Source organism: Dioscorea cayenensis, chromosome 19, assembly GCF_009730915.1.
Source record: "Dioscorea cayenensis subsp. rotundata cultivar TDr96_F1 chromosome 19, TDr96_F1_v2_PseudoChromosome.rev07_lg8_w22 25.fasta, whole genome shotgun sequence".
In the NCBI taxonomy this organism is placed as follows: Eukaryota; Viridiplantae; Streptophyta; class Magnoliopsida; order Dioscoreales; family Dioscoreaceae; genus Dioscorea; species Dioscorea cayenensis.
Window position 1 is genome coordinate 22419902 of NC_052489.1, and position 23747 is coordinate 22443648.

A 23747-nucleotide genomic window follows, 5' to 3' on the forward strand; every position below is an offset into this window, starting at 1 on the left:
TCTTCCGCTTAGGACTACGGTGAGGCACCATTCTACATCTCGCCGCTACGTGGCCAACACCGGCACATCGCATGCAGACCACCTGGTGTCGGCATTCCGACGCTTTGTGTGTCGTTCTGAGGCATCGCCCACAAGGTTGCACACCTGGAGAACGCGGAAGTTTAACTCCCGCAAGCGAGCTCGCTAAGTTCTGCTTACCACCCTTCGGACTAAGGTTACCATCTGACGAAGAGCTTAGTGCTTCAGAGTACGTCAAACTTTTCCTGGCAAGATCACCTTCCTCGCTAGCCGTCGGAACCGGCAGTTTCTCCGACGTGGGTCTGCCACTCCACAGCTCCCCGAGAAGACTCATACTTAATATGATAATTACAGGAACTTAAGCAATTTCTGTATTTCTCAGGGTGAGAATTAAAAAAAATGATTTCTAATCGCGAGGCAAATATGAACGGTTGTAATCGTAGGAAAAGATGGTTGTTTTCCCACTGCCTCCGCAGAGCCTTCGGCCATTACCGAATGCGCCGATGAGCGCGAGGTCTGGCCTCTTTTTCTCTCGATCATACGCTGCCGCGGCTTCTCCGACGAGAAATCCATGAATCAATTGATGAAATTTGCTGTATTTGGTCCTCAGAAGACTTCTTCATGTTCTTCTCTGGGAGCCGTCTCTTTGTTCCACTCTACTTCCGTCTGCGAGCGAAAGAGGAGGACACGATGGGATTCCGTAAGTTCTTCTGAAGGATTCGTCGTCTTTCTCCGTTTTTTTGGGATAAAAATCACTTCTTTCATTGTTTTCACTAATTGTGTTTTCACTTTTCAGTGGAATTGGTTTAATCGGGTTTTGTTTGCATCATAGTTAGGTTTTGTGAATTTTTTGTTTCCATTTCTTTTAATTTTCTTATTTGAGTAATTTCTGAGAAATGGTTTTAGTTTTCATGGCATATGGGAAGTCTGATTTGAAGTGTAATTTTGGGAGAAAGGACATTCATTGTCTAGTTACAGTGCCTTAGCCAAATACGAAATCACTTGAAGATATGAGGTGTTGATTCAATGGTTTTGATGATGAAAAAAAGAAAAATTGTAGGTGTGATACTGTTATATCTTGACAGAACATTCATTGGTGTTGTTGGGTGATGATTATGGAGTAAAAGGGTGAAACATGAAACGGGAGACAACATGGCACAATGCTGAGGATCATAAGAGAAGCAAAAGAATAAGAAGAAATGTTGTTTACCAATCAAGTGGTTATTATGTAGATTGGTCTAGATAGTTGTATTGTGACGAGCTATTTTAGATGCTGTGTTTCCCCACAATTGCCACAAACTTCGCATTCAGATAGCACCTATTAAAATTTTGAGCCGAACTTTTGCTGATAACTTCGGATGATAGTGCAAATGAAAAATTGCTTCTGAATGTTAGGAAAGAAGATTGTGACGAGCTATTTTAGATGTTGTGTTTCCCCACAATTGTCACAAACTTCGCATTCAGATAGCACCTATTAAAATTTTGAGCCAAACTTTTGCTGATAACTTCGGATGGGGTGCAAATGAAAAATTGCTTCTGAATGTTAGGAAAGAAGATTGTGTTATGAAAGGTTTTCTTTGGAAAATATCAGATGAAGTTGAAGAAAGATGAAGCTCAAATGTATGCTAAATATATGATGGCCTACAAATCTCAAATTCAGTGGAGGTATGTGGATTGGTTATGTAAAAAATATGCATTTTTCTTCATCATCTCATGAGAATTTCACTTCCTGTGTGTTTCAACATTTGATGAATCTGCATGTTAGCCCGGAGATTTATGTTGATGTTGCTTCAAAATATAGTGAAAATGAGTTTTTAGCTGGCTATTAGTTAACCTCACACATCAATGTTGGACATTTAATGAGCGTTTGATGACAACCCAAAATGATCGCGTTGTTTGTTCATAATTGTAACTTGACTGTCATTTGGTATTTGATTTACTAAGGCAGTTTTAGTCTTATGTTCTTCACACTTTTGGATCCATCTATTTAATCTTAGTCACCTCTTTGGTGATTTTTTTTTTAATGGAATGGCTAAATTTTATCCCTGGAAATGCTGTTTATCCTTTTGCTTTCTTGAAATTGGTTATGATGTATTTTATTTGTTTCTGCAGGCATTCGGCAACTTTAGTTCAAGGGTACGATGGCGTAGCCTACTCTTTTTTATGACCAAACAATGAAATCATGCCTTATTGCTTTAGAAGCTTCCAGCATGAGAAGAAACTGATGTCTACTCTTGAGCAGTTTTTTTAAAAAAAAAAAAAAAATTATTTATTATTATTATTATTTTTTTATGTTTTTATTTTTTTTATTTTGGTTTCCATTAGAGATTCAATAACTATTCAAAGAGAATGAGAAAGATGGAATCAAAAAGAACATTGTTATGTAATATATCCAATTATGCAGAGCACCTTTTTCAGGTTAGTTTCTGAGCTTCTAGTTTTTTTTATTATTATTAAATATAAATTTGCATTTTGTACTAGCATCTGCAATGTTAAGTGATAGAGGTGTTCCAACAAGAATAAGTCTACCAAAACCATTTCAGCTATCATCAATGGGCTCAAATTAGTTGTATACCGTATGCACTGACTAGAGGTTTGGAAATGAATATTGAAGCAATCCAAAATGGGTGGCAATAACCTTCATGATTCATGTAGGCAGATTTGTACAAGAAAAGACAAGTAGATAATGGCATGCAGCGATATACTACTGTCGCAGAAACAGAATGTTTATGGTTCATCTTGATGATTATTATCTGTGTAACAAGGAGTTATTTTAGGATTCATGAACTTAGGGGTAGAAATTGCTAAAATTGTTTTCGTTTCCGTATGTCCATGTTCTGTTCCTTTATTCAATAATGAGTTGCTATTTCCTGAAAAATGTTCTTATTAGTAATATCATTTTTTTCTTTAGTTCTGATATATATGTGGTTTTATGTTGAGGTTCCAGAGCTGGAGAGATGATCAATATAATTGGTTCCAAAAACAATATGGGTCTAAGGGAGCGAACAAGGATGGTTCTGCTGCTTTTAGGTGGGGAACCTACAGGAACAAAAGTAAGGACAATATATCCTATTGTAACTTTAAATGGTTTCTTGTAAGATATCCATGTGAGCTTCTTTTAAGATTTGATACTGTTACTTCTCTCTCCTGATGCATTCAATGTTGTTTATTAAATATTAACACTAACCTCCAAGCCATTTCTTTTTCTGCTTAATAGCTACAGACTACTGTTTAGGTGTGAAATATTGAAATCCAGGACCCGTTATTCATGGCTCATAATAAAATTGAATTTGGAATTTGGTTCTTAAACTGAAGTGAATCTTGCAGGGAAAGGAGGCATTGAATTTTGCACTAGTGATGATGATGATGATGCTGAGACCATATTCCGCTCAGCATTTGGAGGCGAGGGGTTCTTCCATTGGTCTTTCACCAACACTGAGAATTTTAGTCGGAGAAATTCGTCCAACAGTGGTAATTGGAGATTCTCATGGGAATGGAGTTATCAAACAGATGATGAGAATGAAACAGATGGTGAAATTAGCACTCAAGTTCCAGAGTTAGCTTCTGAGCGACGAGTTCTTGGGTTGAGTCCTTCTGGTCCTCTTAAAATTGAAGAAGTTAAAAGCGCGTAAGCATAAACTTCTCCTACAATTTAATTTCCTTGTAATGCCGCTGCCAGTATTTTACATGTTTTAAACATTATAACGCAAAATCAAGGTCATTTTTATTGTTTCAAATTACATCTTTCAGATATCGAGCCTGTGCTCTAAGGTGGCATCCTGATCGACACCAAGGTTCTTCTAAGGTAAGGATTTTGTTGGCTGTCTCTGTTTCTTGTTTGGATTTATGCAGCACCTTAATGCTCTATACCTGAATGGAGAACCGTTGGCATACAATAAGCCAGTGATCATAACAATCGGAATGGTAGTGAGGAGTTGTCTTCAGAACAACCACTCAATATATGTCTGTTCCCTGTTCCAGTAGTTTGTGCATGTTTGATACAAATAAGTTTGGGAACAAGTAGCATGATCTGACTGAAGTCTTGAATTTGAATGTAAAACTTATTGCTTGATTAGCAGGTAGCAGCAGAGGAGAGATTCAAGCGTTGCAGCAACGCATACAAGTTACTGTGTGATAACTTAACTGCAAGCTAAACTGAAAGCCGGGGAAATGGGATAAAATTTGTTATCTAGTGATGTTGTCTCAATGATTCAAGTTAAGCGATGCTAGCTCCAGAGCTCCTAGCATCAGAGCTCATCGAGCGACCATTTGTTATGTTAATTTTATGCGGTTTGGTCCCTTCCAAGAGATATGTATACTTTTATGAAATAACAATATGGTGAAATTTCAGTATTGTTCAATACATCAACAAAAGAAAGGCAGTACCGAAGCCTTTGAATCTTTTTTTCTGTAACTGATATCATTCTATGAGACAAGCTCCAGACATTATTTACCTGGTCTTCCATCTGACAAGGATTTTTCCTTTTTTTTTTTTTCCTTATTATTTCTACGTATGTAATACATTTCCAGTTGGCGTATGTTCTTTATCAAGTACTCTTTTGAACAAATTCCATCATAGAAGAGCCTCATTGTTCTTCAAATAAAAAATATATATATATAATATATATATATATATGTTACATACAGCATGCAGTATCACCATGGTTGCTAGTACACTGAGTTTCTTCCTAATTCTTTGTCAGCCTCAAGTGGACAAACAAAATCTCATTGCTTCCTCGAGTTATTCTGATCTTCTCATCAATATAACTGCAGTAAAATAATATCTTTGTATGTTATTTCCTGGTCATTTTCACAGAACTTCTATATGTACTACAACAAGAATTTATCAGGGAAAAAGGCATTTGAATCACGATGAGAATAAGTTATTTCTAGCAAAATTAAAAAAAAAATAAAAATAAAAATTAATAAATAAATAATAATAATAATAATAATAATAATAATAAAAAGGCAACTGAACAGCTGAAGCTCAAAAACGCAAAGAGAGCTTACAGCAGGTCAATGTTGAACTTATTGTGTATATTCAGTGGAAACTTCAATGAGCCTACTGAAATAGCTCCATTATGTATTATCCCACTGTATGAATTGTTTTCTGGTTCTTTTCTGCAAGAAGGCAGAATAATCAATAACTTTGTGTTCCAACAAATGAAATGCATTAAGAAAGTACCATGAAAAGAGTCTGGAGACTCACATGAGATTTCCCATTGCTTGTAACTTGACACTTGGGAAAACATCAACCTGATTCTCCAATTGTCCACCATTCTTCACAATCTAAGTCGGAACATTTTGACAAAATGAGTCCTAAGATGTCAAACCTCATTGTATTACAATTAATTTGCAGATTTCAAATGAATTTGAAGCAAGCTCATATATATAGCTGACCTGAAAACCTTTAAGACCATTAGCAACAATGGATGACCAGCTTTCATCTTCCAACTGCAACAGGCAGATCAAGATCAGCGTGGCATCAGGAGAGGGTGAAAAGTTTTTTAATATAAAGCCACATCTACAATTATAAAAAAAGTGCAAACTGGTTCATAGCGCGATCAAGGAGTAGTCTGTTTTCAACCAAGAAAACAACATTATTAAACAAATTATTATTGATAAAATATACGTCAATGGATGAATACTAACATTTTGGTTGGGCAAATGATAAACAAGTTGAAATAATCATTTACATATTTACATAAAAATTAAATTTTTACAATAAATATATTTAACAGTTAATTTAAAAAATTGTTACTATTAATACATATTTATTATTATTTAGGGGTGGGGAGAAAAAAATTAATATTAATATATTTAATTATAATTAGTATTACATTTTCATCGGGCTCAAACAAAAAATTTCCCAACAACTCAATATTATAAAAAAATATCCCCTAAACCCACTGTTTTTCATCCCTCCAAAAAAAAGCACGTGGTAAAAATATTGAACAACTCCATAAAAGAGACTAGTGTTTGGTAATTTAATCACAAAACTATAATAGGGTATTTTACATCAACACCCTTAATGAAAATGCATGTTGTTCATAACTGAACTTCACATAAAGAAAAATATTTACATAGATAAGTTTTAAGAAAAAACTTTCAAATCGCTTTTCACTCTCAACTACATAGATAAGTTTAGATTAAGGGTATAATAGTAATCTTCTCATATATTTTCTTCTAATTTTTTACATTCCCATTAAATTTCCACTCCAACCAAACAAAATTTTCATTCACATTCTCTTCCCAAAGTTTTTATTCCTATCTCCCCTCTCTAAAGTTTTCTTTCGCATTCTCATCCCCATTCCACCATCCAAACTCTACCTTTCAAGTCCCATCCATATGGTCCTAGCACCTAAAAAATCCCTCCAACTTCTCTAATACCCTTAAAAATCATGTGTTTCAAAAATTTCTAATACCCTTAAAAATCCTTGTCTTCCACGTCCCATATGGCCCTAGCAACTTCACGAGGGTGCATGCAAGCTTGTGCATGGCTAAGAGCTCACTCTAGCTCCGACCCCAGTAAGTTAGCACACGACTAGGTCAGTTTACTTCAAGCCCAACGCATGGCTGGGGTCTATGCAAGCTCACACCTCAAAAAGCTTGCCTAGCCTCACATGAGAGGCTAGCAGGGATCACCCCGGCCCTAGCCCCATCGAGTTTGTGCAACCCTAGAGACCTTGCCTAGAGAGCTTGTCTAGGAGGACAATTGAAGGGAAAAAAAAAACAAAAGAGACAATCATAATTGCTCAAAAATAAGAATTTTTGAGGTATAATTTTCTTGAAAGAGATTTTGGGTATTAAGAAAATTATAGGGATCTGCGAATCCTGTCAACATTTATCAAAAAAACTTGCATGTTTCAGGTATTAAAAAATTTATAGGGATCTCCAAGTCCTTCTAAAATTTATCAAGGACTTACAAGTCTTTTTTGCTAAATTTTACTACCATTTATATACAAATATGTACTTGATATATATACCAATATCACTAATTAAACCAATAATATTTTAAATACTTTCACATATTTCAAAATTCATTGTTCTCTCGTATTTTTGCTTTAAATTAAAAAAACATTATACTAAATTTATGTTTGAATTATTATTTTTTTAAATAATATTATCACATCAAGATTTGGACCATATCAAAATTTAAATAAAGATAATGAATATCTAATAGAAATTAGGTCAATGGCAAAGATTATTATGATTACTGGAAAAAAAATTATCACATATTGATAGACTAATTTAAATCATAGCGTTGTTTTAGATATGATAATGCTAATTTATTTAAATGATGAAGGGTATAATTGATAAATCAACTCCTTGTTCTCAGTGGGGACATTGAGCGTTGGGTAAAAATCCCATTCGATCATGTCCGATGGAATATAATAAAGATTGGCTTTTAGCTCTGTTCTATATACATCAAACGCTTTAACGAAGTGGTTGTTTGTTTTGTTTCCATCTATTCCCTATTCTAAACGCAACCTAAGTCTAAATTGACCAAAGTTTAGAAAGCACATAACCAAAGCATCAGTAATGTTATTTAATTGTCTGAGAAAAACCTGTGAAGCCCATAGTAATTGCCATTCCCCTTCTAGAGTTTCAGATTCTTGATCAACTTTGTTCCAATTCAGGGAGACAAGTTCATCTATTGCCTGTTATTCAAATGGTATAGACAATTAGCATGATAAGTATCAGAAGGCCATCCTATGCAGGTTGCCTAATAGTTCAAATATTTAAGTTCTAGGATCAAACCTCTCTTATTCCTGTCCCAACAGATATTGCAGACAGTAGCTTTTGCCTTGGTTCAATCTTTTTTTGCAGCACAAATGTTGTTCCCTGCACTATAATTTCTCTTGGATTGTTAGTCCAAATAACTGGATGGCATCCATCTGCAAATTGTAGTTTAGTTTATCTAAATGTGTTTCCAGCAAGAGGGAGAAGTATTCATAAGCAGAAGTGCCAAATATACATGGATGTTACACCACACCTTACTCCCTCTTGAAATACGTATATTTCCATTTTGAGAAAGATATGTTGTGTCCAGCCATCCTTTGGCTTCATCGCCAAGAAGTTTAAATGGCACGGGATATGGAACCTTGAAAGGTAAGAATTTGAAGGAGAAGGCAGCTCTGTCAAACTTGAAGAGAATCCGTTTTCCATCTTCGATTTTTGCTTCTGCCTGTGAATAAAAAAATAAAAAATTTACAGCATGCAATACATACTGTGGCAATCACTAATAAACTTCTCGTACATTAAAGTTCTAAAATAGTTGATTAATGAACTGACTATCAGAATCATACTTCAATTTATAATCCTTGGTCATTTTCTGCAACATTCTTTTCATTACAGCCGCTTTCTACTATTGGTTCTGGAAATTATCTTCACTTATCATATTCTGAATAAAATGGCAGAACCATGATAGGTCGTCTAGATAAAAACCTGATTTCAGGTTCAACTATTAAGATATGTAAAGCATATGACAACTTCTGCTTTCCCATGGGATCAAAATAAGAGGTATTATGGGCAAGTTTTTTATTTACCTATTACTATAAGGATTCTAATATATTATGAAGTGAATCATGGTTTCAGGGTGTTCTCCTAATGAGTAAATCAAATTATGGCCTTTTTTGTTAAACCCAAATAAAGGTAGTCTCAGGATATAGTTCTCAAATAACGGCATTAGTGACCCACCTCAACTTTCAGTTCGCCTATTGCATCAGAGAATATTACAACATTGGATACTCTTGGATCATCTGTTCTCAGGTAGACCTCTTGAAAGATTTTGAAGAAGTCAACTCCAACAAAGGTTCTCTGACAGCATGAAGAACATTTGAAACAGCCATCATAACTTCAGTGAAGCAGAAAGTTCACAGTAAAATTTAGAAATGTCATGCATACAGGTAAGGCAAAAAAAAAAATCTGGTTTGTAATGAAACAAATATAATTATACTATGAGTAGACAACTTCTAAAACCTGATCACAAAGGAAAGGGAGAAGCTCACAGAGTACGGAATGAAGGAACTTTTAATAAACTATATTTCCATTTACAGTCTGCACTACAATTCTCAGTGATCAGAAACAACCATTGCACTTGGAAAAATAAATACATGACATGTTAATAAAATTAACCAACTAAATCAAAAGTTCATGGAAACAACAAATATTGGAAAAAAAAAATTGCAAATATGCATCGGTAACTTATGCCAGCTTACTTGAATTGGTGATGCTGTTCCTGGTCTTGTAGTAAAAATAAGTTGCCAACGACCTTCAATCAAACCAGTGCTTGTCTGCACAAATGATCCACAAATAAATTATCCATTACACCCATCATCATCCTATCAAATCTATAGCCAACAAACTATACATTTACCTCACTAATTAAAATGACAGTGAGACAATCATTACAAATCAAAGTACTTCATGTGCGCATAATCTTAGTTCCTAAGCATAGATACAAGCAAAATTGATCTGTGAAAGTGTATGAATGAACCAAAATATCAAGTGTATAGAAGCAATATTGATCAAAACCTCAGTCTTTGTACATGCAATGGTGTGATAATTTTGGCTTATTTGTGGGGTGAGTATGAAAAGTTTACAATGGCTTTTGTTTAGTCCCATATTGGATGATGAAGGCTTTGGTGTGGGAAGTCCCAGTTAACCTAATCAGTTCGTTAGGAAATTTTTACATGCCACGACAATCCATATACATATAGAAGGGAAGTTTTGTTGATGGATTCCTGTAGGCTTACTTCCCACACCAAAGCCTTCATCTTCCAATGTGGGACTAAACAAAAGCCATTGTAAACTTTTCATACTCACCCACAAATAAGCCAAAATTATCACAATATCCACCTTGGCATGTTTGTCAACTCCTCTTCAATTTCCAGATCATATTGTAGAAGCAGCCTGTGTCACTAAATGCAGCCATACACCCGAAGATGTTCAAACATGCAGGATTTTTAACAAGTCCAAACAATATTTGAACTTGTTTGCTGATACACCTTAGTCATCATATCTGTAGGGTTTTCTTCAATACGAATCTTCTCGAGAGGTACCTCACTTTCTTCAAGAATCTCGCACGCAAAATGATATCGAACATTAATGTGTTTTGTTCTTGCATGAAAGATTTGGTTCTTTGCTAAACAAATAGCGCTTTGACTGTCAATGCACCATAATGTGTTTTTGACCAACTCCCAAGTCTTCTAGCATTCCTTGAAGCCATATCGCTTCTTTAACAGCTTCTGTAACTACCATGTACTTTGCTTCTGTTGTAGTCAATGTCATTGTTGACTGTAAATTGGATTTTCAACTGATTGGTGCTCTAGCTAAAGTGAATAAATAGCCAATAGTCAATCGTCGTTTGTCTAAATCTCCTGCATAGTCAAAATCACAATATCCAACTGCATGTAGACTATCATCCTGCTCAAACAACAAACCAACATCTACGGTGTTTAGAATATATCGTAGAATTCTTTTCATAGCTTGCCAATGTTCTTTATCAGCATCATGCATATATCTGTTCATCACTCCAACTACATGTGAGAGATCAGGCCTTGTACACACCATAGCATACATCAAGCTACCGACCGCATTAGCATATGGCACAACTTGATTATCTCTCACTCCTTATCCTCTTCTAAAACAGTTGTTGCTGTTCCAATAACCGTACTACCTTGATAGTAACACAGGTTATTTCTTCTAACACTTTTTAATACCACGAGTGCGCCTGACGTAGCCTTTAGACCTCCATCTTTTTTTGTCACAACTAAACCTTTAGATTCCAAGGCTCCAAAAGAGATGAGGTTCTTTAACCTCGATACATATCAAACTTTTGTCAAGGGTCCTGGTTGATCCGTCATGGTTCTTTAGTCGAACTGAGCCTATACCAGCAGTCTTATAAGTGTTGTCATTGTCCATGTAGACAACTCCTTCGTCTAGTTCTTCCAAATCAAAGTACCATTCCCTATTGGGAGTCATATGGTAAGTGCAGCCAGAATCCATAATCCATTCATTTAAATGAAAGCAACCAACGAGAATTCTGCATCTCTCGTATTCAGTTACATTTGTGTCTGGGCAGCCTTTTCCTTCTTCTTAACCGGATGAATTTGAATACCTTGAGACTGCCTTACTTCATGGGAAGGATAAGGTATCTTTTGATGAAGTTTGTGCTTCCTTGTACAATTATGAATTAAGAAAAAAAGATAAGAAAGAGTGAAAGGATGTAGCAGCAGAAGCAATGGTAGCAAGAGGTCGTTCACAAAGCCAAAAATCTAGAAGAAGAGGGAGATCTCACTCGAAGACCAGACTTGGTAGAGATGAGTGTGCTTTCTGTCATGAGAAAAGACACTAGAAGAAAGACTGCCCCAAGCTGAAGAAGAAGGAAAAGGTTGCCCCATACGCAAATGTAGCTAAATACGAGAGTGATGCAAAACTCTCGCTAGTTGCTTCACCCTTAGCAATCCATTTACATGAATGGATTTTGGATTCCGGCTTCACTTACCACATGACTCCCAATTGGAGAGTGGTTCTTTGATTTTGAAGAAGTAGACAAAGGAGTTGTTTACATGGGCAATGACAACACCTGTAAGACGACTAGTATAGGCTTAGTTCAACTAAAGAACCATGACGGATCAACTAAGACCCTGATAGAAGTTCGATATGTACTGAGCTTGAAGAAGAACCTCATCTCTTTGGGAGCCTTGGAATCTAAAGGCTTAGTTGTGACAATAAAAGATGGAGGTGTAAAGGCTACGTCAACCGCACTCGTGGTATTAAAAGGTATTAGAAGAAATAACATGTATTACTATCAAGATAGTATGGTTATTGGAACAGCAACAACCGTTTCAAAAGAAGATAAGGAGTCAGAGATAACCAAGTTGTGTCATATGCTAATGCGGTGGATAGCTTGATGTATACTATGGTGTGTAGAAGGCCTGATCTCTCATATGCAGTTGGAGTGGTGAGCAGATATATGCATGATGCTAGGGGTGTAAATGAGCCAAGCTACTCGTGAGCTACTCGAGATCGACTCGGTTAATGCTCGAATTCGATTCGATTTTTCATGAGCCGAGCCGAGCTCGAGCTGCTCGTTTATGTTGACGAGCCGAGCTCAAACCCAAAAATACTCAGCTCGTGAGGCTCGCGAGCCTAAACGAGCATTTATATATAAAATATTAAATTATTTATATATAAATTATAAAAATACATAATTATATAAACTATATAAAATTACAAAAATACTTATGTATACAAGCTAATCGAGCTTAAACGAGCCAAGCTTGAGCTACTTGAGCTTTTCAGTGAGCCGAGCTCGAGCACAAAAAAAATAGCTCGAACGAGCTCGAGCCGAGCTCAATCCTTCGAATACTATACTCGAGCGGAGCTCGAGCCTGGTGATACTCGGCTCGGCTCGGCTCAGCTCATTTACAGCCCTACATCATACTGGTAAAGAACATTTGCAAGCTGTGAAAAAAATTCTACAATATATTTTGAACACCGTAGATGTTAGTTTGTTGTTTGAGCATGATGATAGTCTATATGCAGTTGGATATTGTGATTCTGACTACGCAGGAGATTTAGACAAACGACAATCGACTACTGGCTATTTATTCACTTTAGCTAGAGCACCAGTCAACTAGAAATCCAATTTACAGTCAACAGCGGCATTAACTACAACAGAAGCAAAGTACATGGCAATTACAGAAGCTGTTAAAGAAGCGATATGGCTTCAAGGAATGCTAGAAGACTTGGGAGTTGGTCAAAAGCACATTATGGTGCATTATGACAGTTAGAGCGCTATTTGTTTAGCAAAGAACCATGTTTTTCATGCAAGAACAAAGCACATTAATGTTCAATATCATTTTGTGCGGAAGATTCTTGAAGAAGGTGAGATACTTTCCGAGAAGATTCGTACTGAAGAAAACCCTGCAGATATGATAACTAAGGTGATATCAGCAAACAAATACAAACATTGTTAGGACTTGTTAAATATCCTGCATGTTTGAACACCTTCGAGTGTATGCCATCGACGACTGCATTTCGTGAAACAGGCTATTTCTCCAATATGATCTAGAAATCGACGAAGAGTTGACAAACAAGCCAAGGTGGATATTGTGATAATTTTGGCTTATTTGTGGGTGAGTATGAAAAGTTTACAATGGCTTTTGTTTAGTCCCACATTGGAAGATGAAGGTTTTGGTGTGGGAAGTAAGCCTACAGGGATCCATCAACAAAACTTCCCTTCTATATGTATATGGATCGTCGTGGCATGTAAAAATTTCCTGACGAACTAATTAGGTTTACAGTAAAACTACCTAAGAATCGAAAACTTCTCCTATAAATAAAGGCTTAAGGTATTTGTTTTGAATTATCAAAGTATAAATCCGTCTTCTTCAATATTGGTGGAAGACCTTTAAGTAGAGCTTCCCATTTGTAGGTAATTGAAAAATTATCAAAATTTGTAAGTTTTGGAGTTAATGTAGAGGTGTCCCGCCATAATGCACGAGAAGTAGGCAAATTGCCGAACCTCATAAAATTCTGGTGTTTGATCCTCACTATTTTCTTTTAGCATTTAAACTCACTGTTGAGTTATGATATTTGCTGGCTTATTTATGTTTATAATAGGATAATATTTGATACAATACTATTCATACATATGGTACTATTTATTTACTATATTTGTTTATTGTAAGGGAAGTTACCCCGATTCCCTAACAAATGGATCAATAAGAGAGAAGCATTGTACATGCAAAATTTGAAAGGCAGAAAGATCAAAAGAGGAGAGAATCCCAAAACTACATTCAAGTAATGGCATCTTAACAAGCGAAGAGAGAAGCTCACAGGATCAAGCACGCCTTTCATGGCCTCCAGGGCTTGAACAGCATCCTCAACATCCTACATAAACCAAACCAAGAACAACAAGCTCAACAAAAATCAAAGAACCTCAAGAACCATAGAAAAAAAGGCAGGAAGAGGACTTGCCTTAAGCTGTTGGGGAGTCGCCGCCCTGCCTCTGCCCTGGACGCCGAGAAGTGCCTCGATGAGGCAGGACTCTGAATCAGTGAAGGAGATGTCCTGCTGCTCCACGACAGACGATGAAATCGATGGAGGACTCTTTCGGTTGGATCTCGGATACGGTTTAATGGATTTGGGGCGAATGAATGGCGATGGATTGGGGGAGAATGAGAGGATTTGGAACCCTAGCTTCGAAGCCACGAGCACCATTTTCCCGCAATCGATGCCTCTTCTGGGGACGAAGAAGAAACGCGGTTTACCACCTCTCCATTGACTGACGTGGCAGTATATAAATCAGCCACGTGGACCCAATCGTCACTGGATCGTTATCCACGATGATCTCTCTATGCATAATTGTTAAATTTTTTTTTTTTTTTCAGTAAACACCCAAACATTCATGAAATCATACAAGTCGAAGCAAAATTTTGCACCAAACACCCGAATTTTTCCAATATTATTATATATTCTTTAATTCTGATGAGGGTCTATGACCTCAGCAATCAGAATGTTATTCATGTATTCCTGGTCAAACACCATTACATGTAAAATCAAGAAGAAAACAACAGTTAATCCTTGAATCGTTTCAACATTAGAGTACTACATAGAGTGATGCCAGTTTCAGCAGCTGAATTCCTGGTTATGCTCTGTTTGTCCGCCTTCCGACCAGAAGAGCGAGCTCCGTGTCGATCTTGAGTGAAATGTCAATAGCCTTCACTGAATGTGTCAGCGCCCCACTGCAAAACAACAACACAATCAAGCATTACAAACATACAACAAAATCTTAATTTGCCAGATGATTGACAGGCAGTAGTTTCTTCTCATCAGCATGACCAACTTTGTCATCCTGAGGTGGTTCGGATGACTTCCGAACATTTGGTAAAGCTCTTCAGTGAACCTGTTTAGTAAGTATTGTATTCCTCAAATTTAAGATGGAATCTATTGGTATAAGAGAATTTATGGCTGAGCACATGCAGCGAGCTAAGTATTAGGAAGGTTTTCAGCCTAGCATTCTGCATTCAAGAAGTGAGTGCTAGGATAGTAGCTAAGAAAGTTTGTATCTGGGAATGTTACATGGAAGAGAACTATTATTACAAGCAACTTAAGTTCCTCATGTATCATTGGCAGCTGCATCAGCTCTTATTTAAGGAGATTCACACTAGCATGATGGATCTTACAAATTCTTACAGCCATTTAATTCTTAAGTGAATAATAAAATGGTGAATATAAAATAAAGATAAAACACTAACAATATCTTTTAATATAATGGCATGAAGCTTAGAACAAATTTTCTATATTCAATTATTAATAGGAAACATGTGAGAAACAATTGAACAAAATAATGTCTGATATAACTGAAACCACTGATTATTTGGGGATAAGAATTACCTAGAAATATAGGTTACTCCAGTTTCACCAATCTTTTTCACTGTCTCAAGGGTAACATTTCCAGATGCCTGTTGCCATGAGCTATATCCATTAAAGCCTTAAGTAGAAATATGAAAGTACTAACACATGGTTAAACGAGCCTTATCACACGGAGATGAAGATTTCACACATTCTCATAAAAGACCTAACATATCAAGAACCAAAGAAGATACCTCAGTCTCGAATGTACCATTTATCAACTCAACTGCTTCTTTAAGCATCGAAACATCAACACCACCATCAGGCAAAGGCACAACCATATTATCCAACATTATCCGAGTCAATGAGGTTTTATATTGGTTTGTATATTGCAATACCTCCTTCACTTCTTCTAGGGTTCTTGTCTCAACCTGAATAATAAATGGTTTACTATCCAAACCAAGCAAACAAAAAAATTTCAGAATAACAACAGAAACCAAAACCACAGTACAACTCTAACACATGGAGGTGAAATAAAAAGACCTGTCAATAACAAATCATCACAACCTCAGACCATACCAAGAATTACAGCATAAAATTCTTTCCTAAGATAAAAAAGATCATTTAATAATGGAATATTTCTTTGCAAGTTGCAAGTCCACTTTCCAATAATATACCTCAACAGCCATTTCAAGGTTGTTTTGCTCCAAAAAATGGTCCACTGACTTGATAGCATTTGTAACACCACCAGCTATTGAAATATGATTATCTTTTATCATCACCATATCAAAGAGACCCATTCTATGGTTCTTTCCTCCACCAATAAGCACCTGTTATCCAAATATTGCTGAAAAATTCAATAAGAGGAAAACAATAAAAACACAGAATAGTAAATTGAGTATGAGAATGATCAAGACCGCCCACTTATCCATCAAACGTAAACCTGGAGCAGTTTTTCTTGTCTCTAAAATGAATGCAGGACGTGCAGCATCAGCCATAGACTGCAGAAAACAGTTGAAGACAACAAAGAAGCTCATGGTTATAGAAAGAGACACCAATAAAAAACAGCTCTTGCTTACTCTCTAATTTGACAATTGGCTGCCATATCAAGGAAATTCTTTGAAATGACAATATAATCCCCCAGTAACCAAACATATTATAACTTTTTTCACATGATTTAATCATTTAAATAGATATATTTAATAATTATATTAAAAAATTATTAATATTGATAAAAAAAAATTATTATTTAGAAAAAAAATTTAAAAATATTTAACTTTGATTAGTAATAATTAAGTTGAAGTTTGGTCAGCTTTGATAAAAATTTCTTTTCCAACCCAATATTTGAAAAGATTCCCTAAATCCCACACTTTTAATGCCAAACAAACACCCCCTTAAATATCTACCAAGTAAAGGCAGATGGCATCTAGATTTATACCTGAAGAGGTTGTTGGAACTTGGAAGGCAAAACTTGGAAAAAGAAATTCACAGATATAAACCAAAAGTCCTCGACTGTTCAAAGATAGAAGTGACCCATCAAAAATACTAGATGAGGAGAATACATGATATAGGCCGATTTTAATCAACAAGTCAACCACCAAAGTAAGAATGCTTTTTTTACAAATCTAGGTTACATAAAAAAGTATAATAAAGATGATTATCTTTACTTCCATTTAAAAAACACGTTAATGGGAAAATTAGCTTTGCAGTAGCCAAATCTAGCAGACCAGAAGACATCTAGTAAAAGCAATTATGGTAGGAATTCTCATAGAAAAATGGTTGCAACCTTGTGGATCATGAAGGCGGCTTTTCCCAGTCAAATAATCCCATGGATAGTGAGAATAGACCAATAAAACCAAATTAAAAAAAAATATGATTAAAAAACCTTTCCCTTGCGGGCAAAGGATGCCATCAATTAACACAAAGACTGAGAACACAGCACTCTAAACTTTTTCTCATGAGGCTCGAGCCTAGAATTCACATAACACAACATCAATTGTTCATACGAACATAAATCTTTTTGAGGTATTACTATGAACCATCTCAAATAATATGAAGTTCCTTTAAAACTACATTGATGATGCACCTTAGTTAGTGTTGCTATTCCACTCATTCTTTGCATAAAATTGAGCACAACCCTTTCAGCCACAACAATATTGTGTGCACGTCCTAAACATAAAAAAGGAAAAAAAACGAGCAAGCATTATTATTAATAAGATTAAAAATTAAGCAGCGATATCCTGAGATAATTACCATGCACCTTGCCAAACTGCGTGCCTTTGTGAACATAATCTCCATCTTTGTTTGACCATTCAACCTATAAGGTCATCACACTAATAGTGAAATGGTAACGTTACTATTAGTAGAACATGGCTTCTGCCAATAGGCCATACCTTAATCAAAGGATCCACCTCGCTGAAAATCATTTCTGCAAGAGCAATCCCTGCAATGACACCATCTTCTTTTGCAATAAAGTAAGCTTCTACCTCCATATCAGATGGAACAGTGGCCAAACAAGTAACATCCCCTGCAATAAGGGTAGAGAATGCATGGCATATAACTATCAACAGCTAATTCATAAAAATGGGTCAATACTTCAGATACAGCTCTAATTGAATAAGAGAATGGTTCATCAGACACATAGACCTCAAATATTGTATGAATTAGATTCAGATGACATTTTTAACTAAATAATAATCAATCATATTTTAGCAAGTTCTTCTGTGGTTTTCTTTGTCATCTGAATCAGTTTTTCTTCACCAAAAACCGCCAGGATCCAGCATTTGCTGTCGGCTATAGGAAGAAGTTAAAGACAAAAAATGATGGCACAGGCCATGCATGCTTCACCTTACTAGAAACAAAATAAAGATGCCTGCATTTCATACATGAATCAGATATTTTCTAAATGCGAAACATTCACTAAATTGACAACTGAACCTCAATAACATTATTAATTCAGCAAAAAAATTCATAATTTTTCCCCTGAAAAATTAAAATTTCAGACTGCAGAACAAAATCCCCAAACTTAAAACGGTTTCAAAAGAAGCATTCTGATAGTTATAGTTTCATAGTCCTTGACAGCAACCACCAGTTGCAGCAGAGCCACAAAACAGCACCAATCGGAATTTTTATAACAAGCGAAGAATTGGATCAGAGCAGCAGAAACACACCTCGGTCGCCCGCATCCTCAGCAAGGGCGAGTTTGATCACGGTCTTGATGTCGTAGGTGGGATGAGACGGCGGCTTTACCGCCATGGATCCAACCGAAGAGCCATGAATTGCGGCCTCACTAACAGACATCGTTACAACACTTCGTCTGGATCATCAGAGAGATTCAGAAAAGAGAACGAACTCCAGTAAAAGCAAAAAAGGAACGAATGGAAGGATAACGATATATATATATACAGAAAGAGGGATCAACCTGAAAGCCGGGGAAGATAAGGAAACGGTGGGGAAATTTCCGGCGAGTCTCCGACGAGGAGGGAAGAGAAGAAGAGAAGAAGGGGGCGATGAGAACGTCGTCTTGATCATCGCCCCTTCAATAAGCCAATGAAACCTATTGAGTGCGCAGTTTTGCGCTTTTTTTTTTCACTTCTAAATTACATTTTGCCTCTTGCGTGTCAAATATTCCGTAAAAGTCCTTGCTTTGCTTATTTTATATGTACAGCCTTAAGGAGTGTGAGAATTATTTTTGGAAACGTTTATTGAATTTTGAGATTTCGAAGGGGGTAAGCATCAAACTGACATCGAGATTCACACTAGATCGACGTGTTGGGATGTGTAATGCTTCTGTGTGAACTCAACTTGTCTGGTTTGAGAACCAGACAAATCCCTAATTCTCACCTATCATAAAATGCCAAGTGTCTACATAGAAAAATTAATTACAATAAAATAAATAAATAGACATGTGACAGCCTCTGATAGACCAAAATCAGGGACTTGCCTGGTTATCAAACCAAGTTGAACTCCTTCTGTGTATGGTTACTTGTGCATATCTTGGAGTAGTAGTTCAACGGTTGTGATTGTTGTTTTAGAATAGGTTTAATTTGAGAAAACAATTATTTTGAATTTCAAGTATAAACAAATTAAAAAATTTCAATCACATACTATTTAAAGGAGTAATTTTTTTTTTATGAATAATGATATTTTTACCGAATAGATTTCCCGAATATATTTCCCGAATGATGTGGATGTTAAGTTGGTATCCATATCAACATCTATGTCATTCTTTCTTTATATTTTTTTTTTAAAAAAATTAATTTCTCTTTATTAACTAAATCCTAAATTTAAACATTTAATCGTAAAAGATAAACATGTAAATGATAAACCAAAAACCCCTCCCTAAACCCTAAACAAAAATCACAAACCCCCGGGGGTTTGTGATTTCTTGTTTAGGGTTTAGGGCATAGGATTTAGGGTTTAGGGCTTAGGGTTTAATATTTATTATTTAGGGTTTAAATTTTTTAGATTTTAGGGTATAGATTTTGTAGTATTTGGGTTTATGATTTTAGATATAGTTTTATAAATTTTTTTAAAAATTTTAAGTATTTAAGAATTTTTAAGGTTCAAATTTAAAGTTTATATAAAAAAAAATAATGACGTGGATGACGATGTGGATGACAAGTTAGGCATCCACGGGAAACATATTCGGTAAATTTTATTCGGTAAAAATAGCATCGCTCTTTTTTTATTTGCAGTGTAGTTTATCTACTGCAAATGAGAGAAAAATAAAAGAGCCCGTAAAATACACCATAGTTTAGTGGACTCTAGGAAAATGGTTCATCTGTAGCACTTGTATGTTTATTTAGATTCTAATGTGATTAATAATATCCCTAGGAAGCAAACATTTACATGATATTTTATAATTTATGTATTGTCTTATCGATATACATTTGTATATGGATAATATTGGGTGAATAAAAGGTTTTTAAAAAGAAAATGTGGATAAACTACTACCATTAAAGAAAAAAACGAAAAGATACAGCAAACCACCCCCAAACAGTAAGGGAAAATACAAAAGGGAGCATCATAACACTAGATGTGGTATAACAGCTCAAAAGCAGGAAAAATAACAGTACAGAGAAAAAAAAGAGGAACAAAGGTTTCCTCAAAAGCCAACATCAGAGGAAAACTAGCCCGTACTCAAGTGTTGTGCCTCCTCGGCCGACGGATCCTCACTCGCAGCATCAATATGTGGTCCCTGAAACTCCAGGCTGCGACCAATGGTCTTCATAGAATCATCAAGCTTCTCTTTGACATCCTCTACGCAATTTGAGAAGCAGGACAATAGCATTCAATTAATTTTCAAAACAAGAGCATGTACAAGAAAGACTTTAGCATTAAAAATATCATCGTTTCTAGCAAGCCAAATATTTCACACAAGGGTTCACAAATAAATCGCCTAATACCCTCATAGAAGGTTAAATTAGCACCCTCCAAGAGTCCCAAAGATTGCACATCGAGGAAGGCGGCTCAGGAAGCTAAAGAAGTCTAGCAAAATAATCCCAAATTTGTCTCACAAACAGACAGTAGATGAAGAGATGATCAAAAGATTCAATCCCTGAGTAACACAACACACAAATTGCGATTGGAAGTCTGTTGCACCTTCTTTTCTCCAGATTCTCCAAGGACAGAATTTTATTTTTCCACACCAGTCAGTTGAGGAGATTGATTTTCCTTGGGTAACTATTATGCCTAAAGAACCTCACCACCGAGCAGCGCAACCCACCATCATTTAGGAAATTGTAAAAGAATTTTACTGTGAAGACACCATTCCCCATAAAGCATCCACCATTTCTTGTCCCCCGCCTCCCCCACCAGGGCCTGCAGACGATTCCTGAAAGATAAGGAATCGAAGTTTGAAGAAAGCGGGGCTTCCTCTAAAAGAAAGGCCAGATCCTGCATAATGCCATTAGGGTATTGACTATTGCAAAACTCTGTTTCCCACAGATACATGGGTGCACATTGGTTAAACCAACGGTCTTTCCAAAAAAGGGTCGAATCACCCGAGTTAATGCCATGCAAAATACATCTTCTAAGGGCCAGTAAACAGCTGGAAACCCCTTTCCAGAAAAAGGAGACCCCGCCTGTCAATCTAGGGAACAGATTCCAACGGGAAAAACCATAATTGAATTGAATCATTGTTGCCCCACACTAGTTGGGATCCATCACAAACTTTCACCAAAACTTCCCAAAGAAGGCTAGATTGAAATTGTATAAATCCAATATGCCCCAACCCCTAGTCCCGAGACCGACATGGATTCTTCCAGCAGACCAATCGACACCCTGGATGATCAATATCCGGACCTAACCACATGAAATCTCTCCTGATACGATCAATTTCTTTGATAACCCATTGCGATAGTCTAAAGACGGACATCCAATAAGTTGGCAGTGCAGACAATACTAAATTTCACCAGGGTTAGATGACCTCTTAATGAGAGGTGCTGCATTTTCCAAGAATAAAAGGTTTTTTACACAATAATTTTTATTTTAAAATTATTTATAAAATTTAATAATATATTACTCATAAGAAATATCTCATCGATGAAAAATATTTACTAGCATCAAATTTTGTTATGAAAATCAATGAATACATAATTATATATGAACGATAAAACCTAAAATTAAGTTTTTAAATGTATTACAACATTAATTACTGTTAGTCCATTGCAGCATGTAGCGAGTTGGTTTTTTCATTAAAAAAAAAAAAGAATTATCAGCGGCTAGTGAATTGAGATTTTTTTTTTATTTGCAAAAAAAATTTATCTTATAGAAATATTTTTGAATAATTCTTTTTCTATTTTAGTGATTCTGAAAAATTGCCTAAATTTTTAAAGAAATCTAATTTATTAGAGTTTTTTTTCCAATTGCAAAATCACAAGCTTATGTAGTAATCTATCGAACACAAATAACTCAATTTAACCACCCTTAATTTATTTAAAGCCACTGATAAAGATTCTTTCTTTAAGTAATATATATCCTAAGCTTGTGATGTTGGATCATGATTTAATAATTGTTTGTTTAGATGATGTACAAAATTGCTATTTGTTTAGATGATGTACAAAATTGCTATGCTGAATGCTATTAAGTATTGTTAAATGCTATTAACTACTATTAGATATTAAGCATCAATGGACGTTAGATTAAAATCTAGCACCCATTATTGGGCGTCCCTAAGATTCTAAAAAATGTGTTCTCATGCGTTAGAATGTATGTATATACATGGGAAAAGTTTTCATATAATGAAAAACAAGAGAGAGAAGTTGAGAAAGATGGAAGGGGTTGGGATTTAGAGAAAAATGCTTGAAGGAGGAGACATAGGGCTGTTTGGATGATGATCTAATAGGCTCCAAAGATATCCAAAGATTTAAAATTTGCGGACGTCCCAAATATAATGCATCCTCATATATATATGAGCCATGTCTTCTACGCACGTTCATAGAATTGGATTTTCATAACTTTTTTTTTTTCAGCGATTGGATTTAAATTCAATGGCTAGAAATCCTCCACAGTCATTTGATCTAAACCATTCATTGTAACATGATTTCTAGTAAACACCCTGCAAAGCTAATAAAAATCAAACAACAACTCTAATAACAAGTTTTCGGAGTAAGTACAAGTTTTTTATACTGTTTCTAATAATAATTATTATTAATTATCATTATTATTATTGTTATTATTATTATAACTTAATGTATTATGATTAGAATAATAATTATTATTAACTATCATCATCATCGTCATTATTATTATAACTTAATGTATTATGATTAGAATAATAATTATTATTAATTATCATCGTCATCATCATCATTATTATTATTATTATTATTATTATTATTATTATTATTATTATTATTGTCGTGATTGTTGTGCTTGTTTAATAAGCACAAAAAAAAACCTTAAGACTTGAATTTTAAACCCCATGATAACAACAACAATAGTATTGATTGGAACAACAACAACGACAACGACAACAACAACTACAACAACAACAACAATAGTTATAACAATAGTTATAACAATAACAACAACAACAACAACAACAACAACAACAACAACCTAAATTGTGGTATGTGATATCTTGCACTCTTGTATGGCCCCAAAAATCCTTTCATTGTAGGATACCCGGAATCCACAAGGTAGTATTTTTCCTACAAAAAAATATAATACAATAAAAAAATAAAAAAATAAAAACATAGATAATACAATTAATTTCAAATAAATGTGAACCTTCGAGTAGTGAGGAAACTTCAAAGAAGGATTTCTCAAAGCCTCCATTAATATACATTTGTCATGTGCCGAACCCTCCCAACCAATAAGTGCAAATGTGAAGCACATATTGAAGTCACATGCGGCTA

At 35.4% G+C, this 23747-nt stretch overlaps 3 protein-coding genes across 3 annotated transcripts; 1 reads left to right on the forward strand and 2 right to left on the reverse strand.

Annotated features, from left to right (window-relative positions):
* The first annotated feature begins 485 nt into the window (after positions 1 to 485).
* On the forward strand, positions 486 to 4471 carry LOC120249680. Its single transcript, XM_039258274.1, has 7 exons — positions 486 to 718; positions 2131 to 2154; positions 2344 to 2436; positions 2966 to 3071; positions 3346 to 3646; positions 3769 to 3823; positions 4098 to 4471. The coding sequence occupies exons 1-7, from the start codon at positions 590 to 592 to the stop codon at positions 4170 to 4172; spliced, it is 783 nt and encodes a 260-aa protein (XP_039114208.1). The 5' UTR covers positions 486 to 589; the 3' UTR covers positions 4173 to 4471.
* Positions 4472 to 4514: 43 nt separating this feature from the next.
* Positions 4515 to 14309, reverse strand: LOC120249679 (probable plastid-lipid-associated protein 12, chloroplastic). Its single transcript, XM_039258273.1, has 11 exons — positions 14008 to 14309; positions 13867 to 13920; positions 9240 to 9314; positions 8719 to 8838; positions 8015 to 8206; positions 7780 to 7863; positions 7587 to 7679; positions 5419 to 5472; positions 5228 to 5307; positions 5029 to 5139; positions 4515 to 4785 (listed from the first exon to the last, which is right to left on the reverse strand). Exons 1-11 carry the CDS (start codon positions 14248 to 14250, stop codon positions 4707 to 4709), a joined length of 1185 nt encoding a protein of 394 aa, XP_039114207.1. The 5' UTR covers positions 14251 to 14309; the 3' UTR covers positions 4515 to 4706.
* Positions 14310 to 14469: 160 nt separating this feature from the next.
* Positions 14470 to 18990, reverse strand: LOC120250213 (nicotinate-nucleotide pyrophosphorylase [carboxylating], chloroplastic). The gene is made up of 10 exons (XM_039259006.1): positions 18806 to 18990; positions 18555 to 18700; positions 17778 to 17911; positions 17638 to 17701; positions 17471 to 17553; positions 16302 to 16385; positions 16062 to 16214; positions 15639 to 15815; positions 15427 to 15494; positions 14470 to 14774 (listed from the first exon to the last, which is right to left on the reverse strand). The coding sequence occupies exons 1-10, from the start codon at positions 18913 to 18915 to the stop codon at positions 14678 to 14680; spliced, it is 1116 nt and encodes a 371-aa protein (XP_039114940.1). The 5' UTR covers positions 18916 to 18990; the 3' UTR covers positions 14470 to 14677.
* Between the last annotated feature and the right edge of the window lie 4757 nt (positions 18991 to 23747).

What these genes read in the sequence shown, in the direction of transcription:
- LOC120250213 (XM_039259006.1), bottom strand. Translation starts at nt 18,915, where the DNA reads ATGATCAAGACGACGTTCTCATCGCCCCCTTCTTCTCTTCTTCTCTTC. An exon ending in AGGTGGATCCTTTGATTAAG is followed by an intron (nt 17,702 to 17,777) that starts GTATGGCCTATT and finishes ATGACCTTATAG; the next exon opens with GTTGAATGGTCAAACAAAGA. An exon ending in GCAGTTTGGCAAGGTGCATG is followed by an intron (nt 17,554 to 17,637) that starts GTAATTATCTCA and finishes TTTTATGTTTAG; the next exon opens with GACGTGCACACAATATTGTT.
- LOC120249679 (XM_039258273.1), bottom strand. Translation starts at nt 14,250, where the DNA reads ATGGTGCTCGTGGCTTCGAAGCTAGGGTTCCAAATCCTCTCATTCTCC. An exon ending in TAGGCGAACTGAAAGTTGAG is followed by an intron (nt 8,207 to 8,718) that starts GTGGGTCACTAA and finishes TTTTATTCACAG; the next exon opens with GCAGAAGCAAAAATCGAAGA. An exon ending in ATGGTCTTAAAGGTTTTCAG is followed by an intron (nt 5,308 to 5,418) that starts GTCAGCTATATA and finishes GTTCCGACTTAG; the next exon opens with ATTGTGAAGAATGGTGGACA.
- LOC120249680 (XM_039258274.1), top strand. Translation starts at nt 590, where the DNA reads ATGAATCAATTGATGAAATTTGCTGTATTTGGTCCTCAGAAGACTTCT. An exon ending in GGAGGACACGATGGGATTCC is followed by an intron (nt 719 to 2,130) that starts GTAAGTTCTTCT and finishes TTGTTTCTGCAG; the next exon opens with GCATTCGGCAACTTTAGTTC. An exon ending in GGGAACCTACAGGAACAAAA is followed by an intron (nt 3,072 to 3,345) that starts GTAAGGACAATA and finishes TGAATCTTGCAG; the next exon opens with GGAAAGGAGGCATTGAATTT.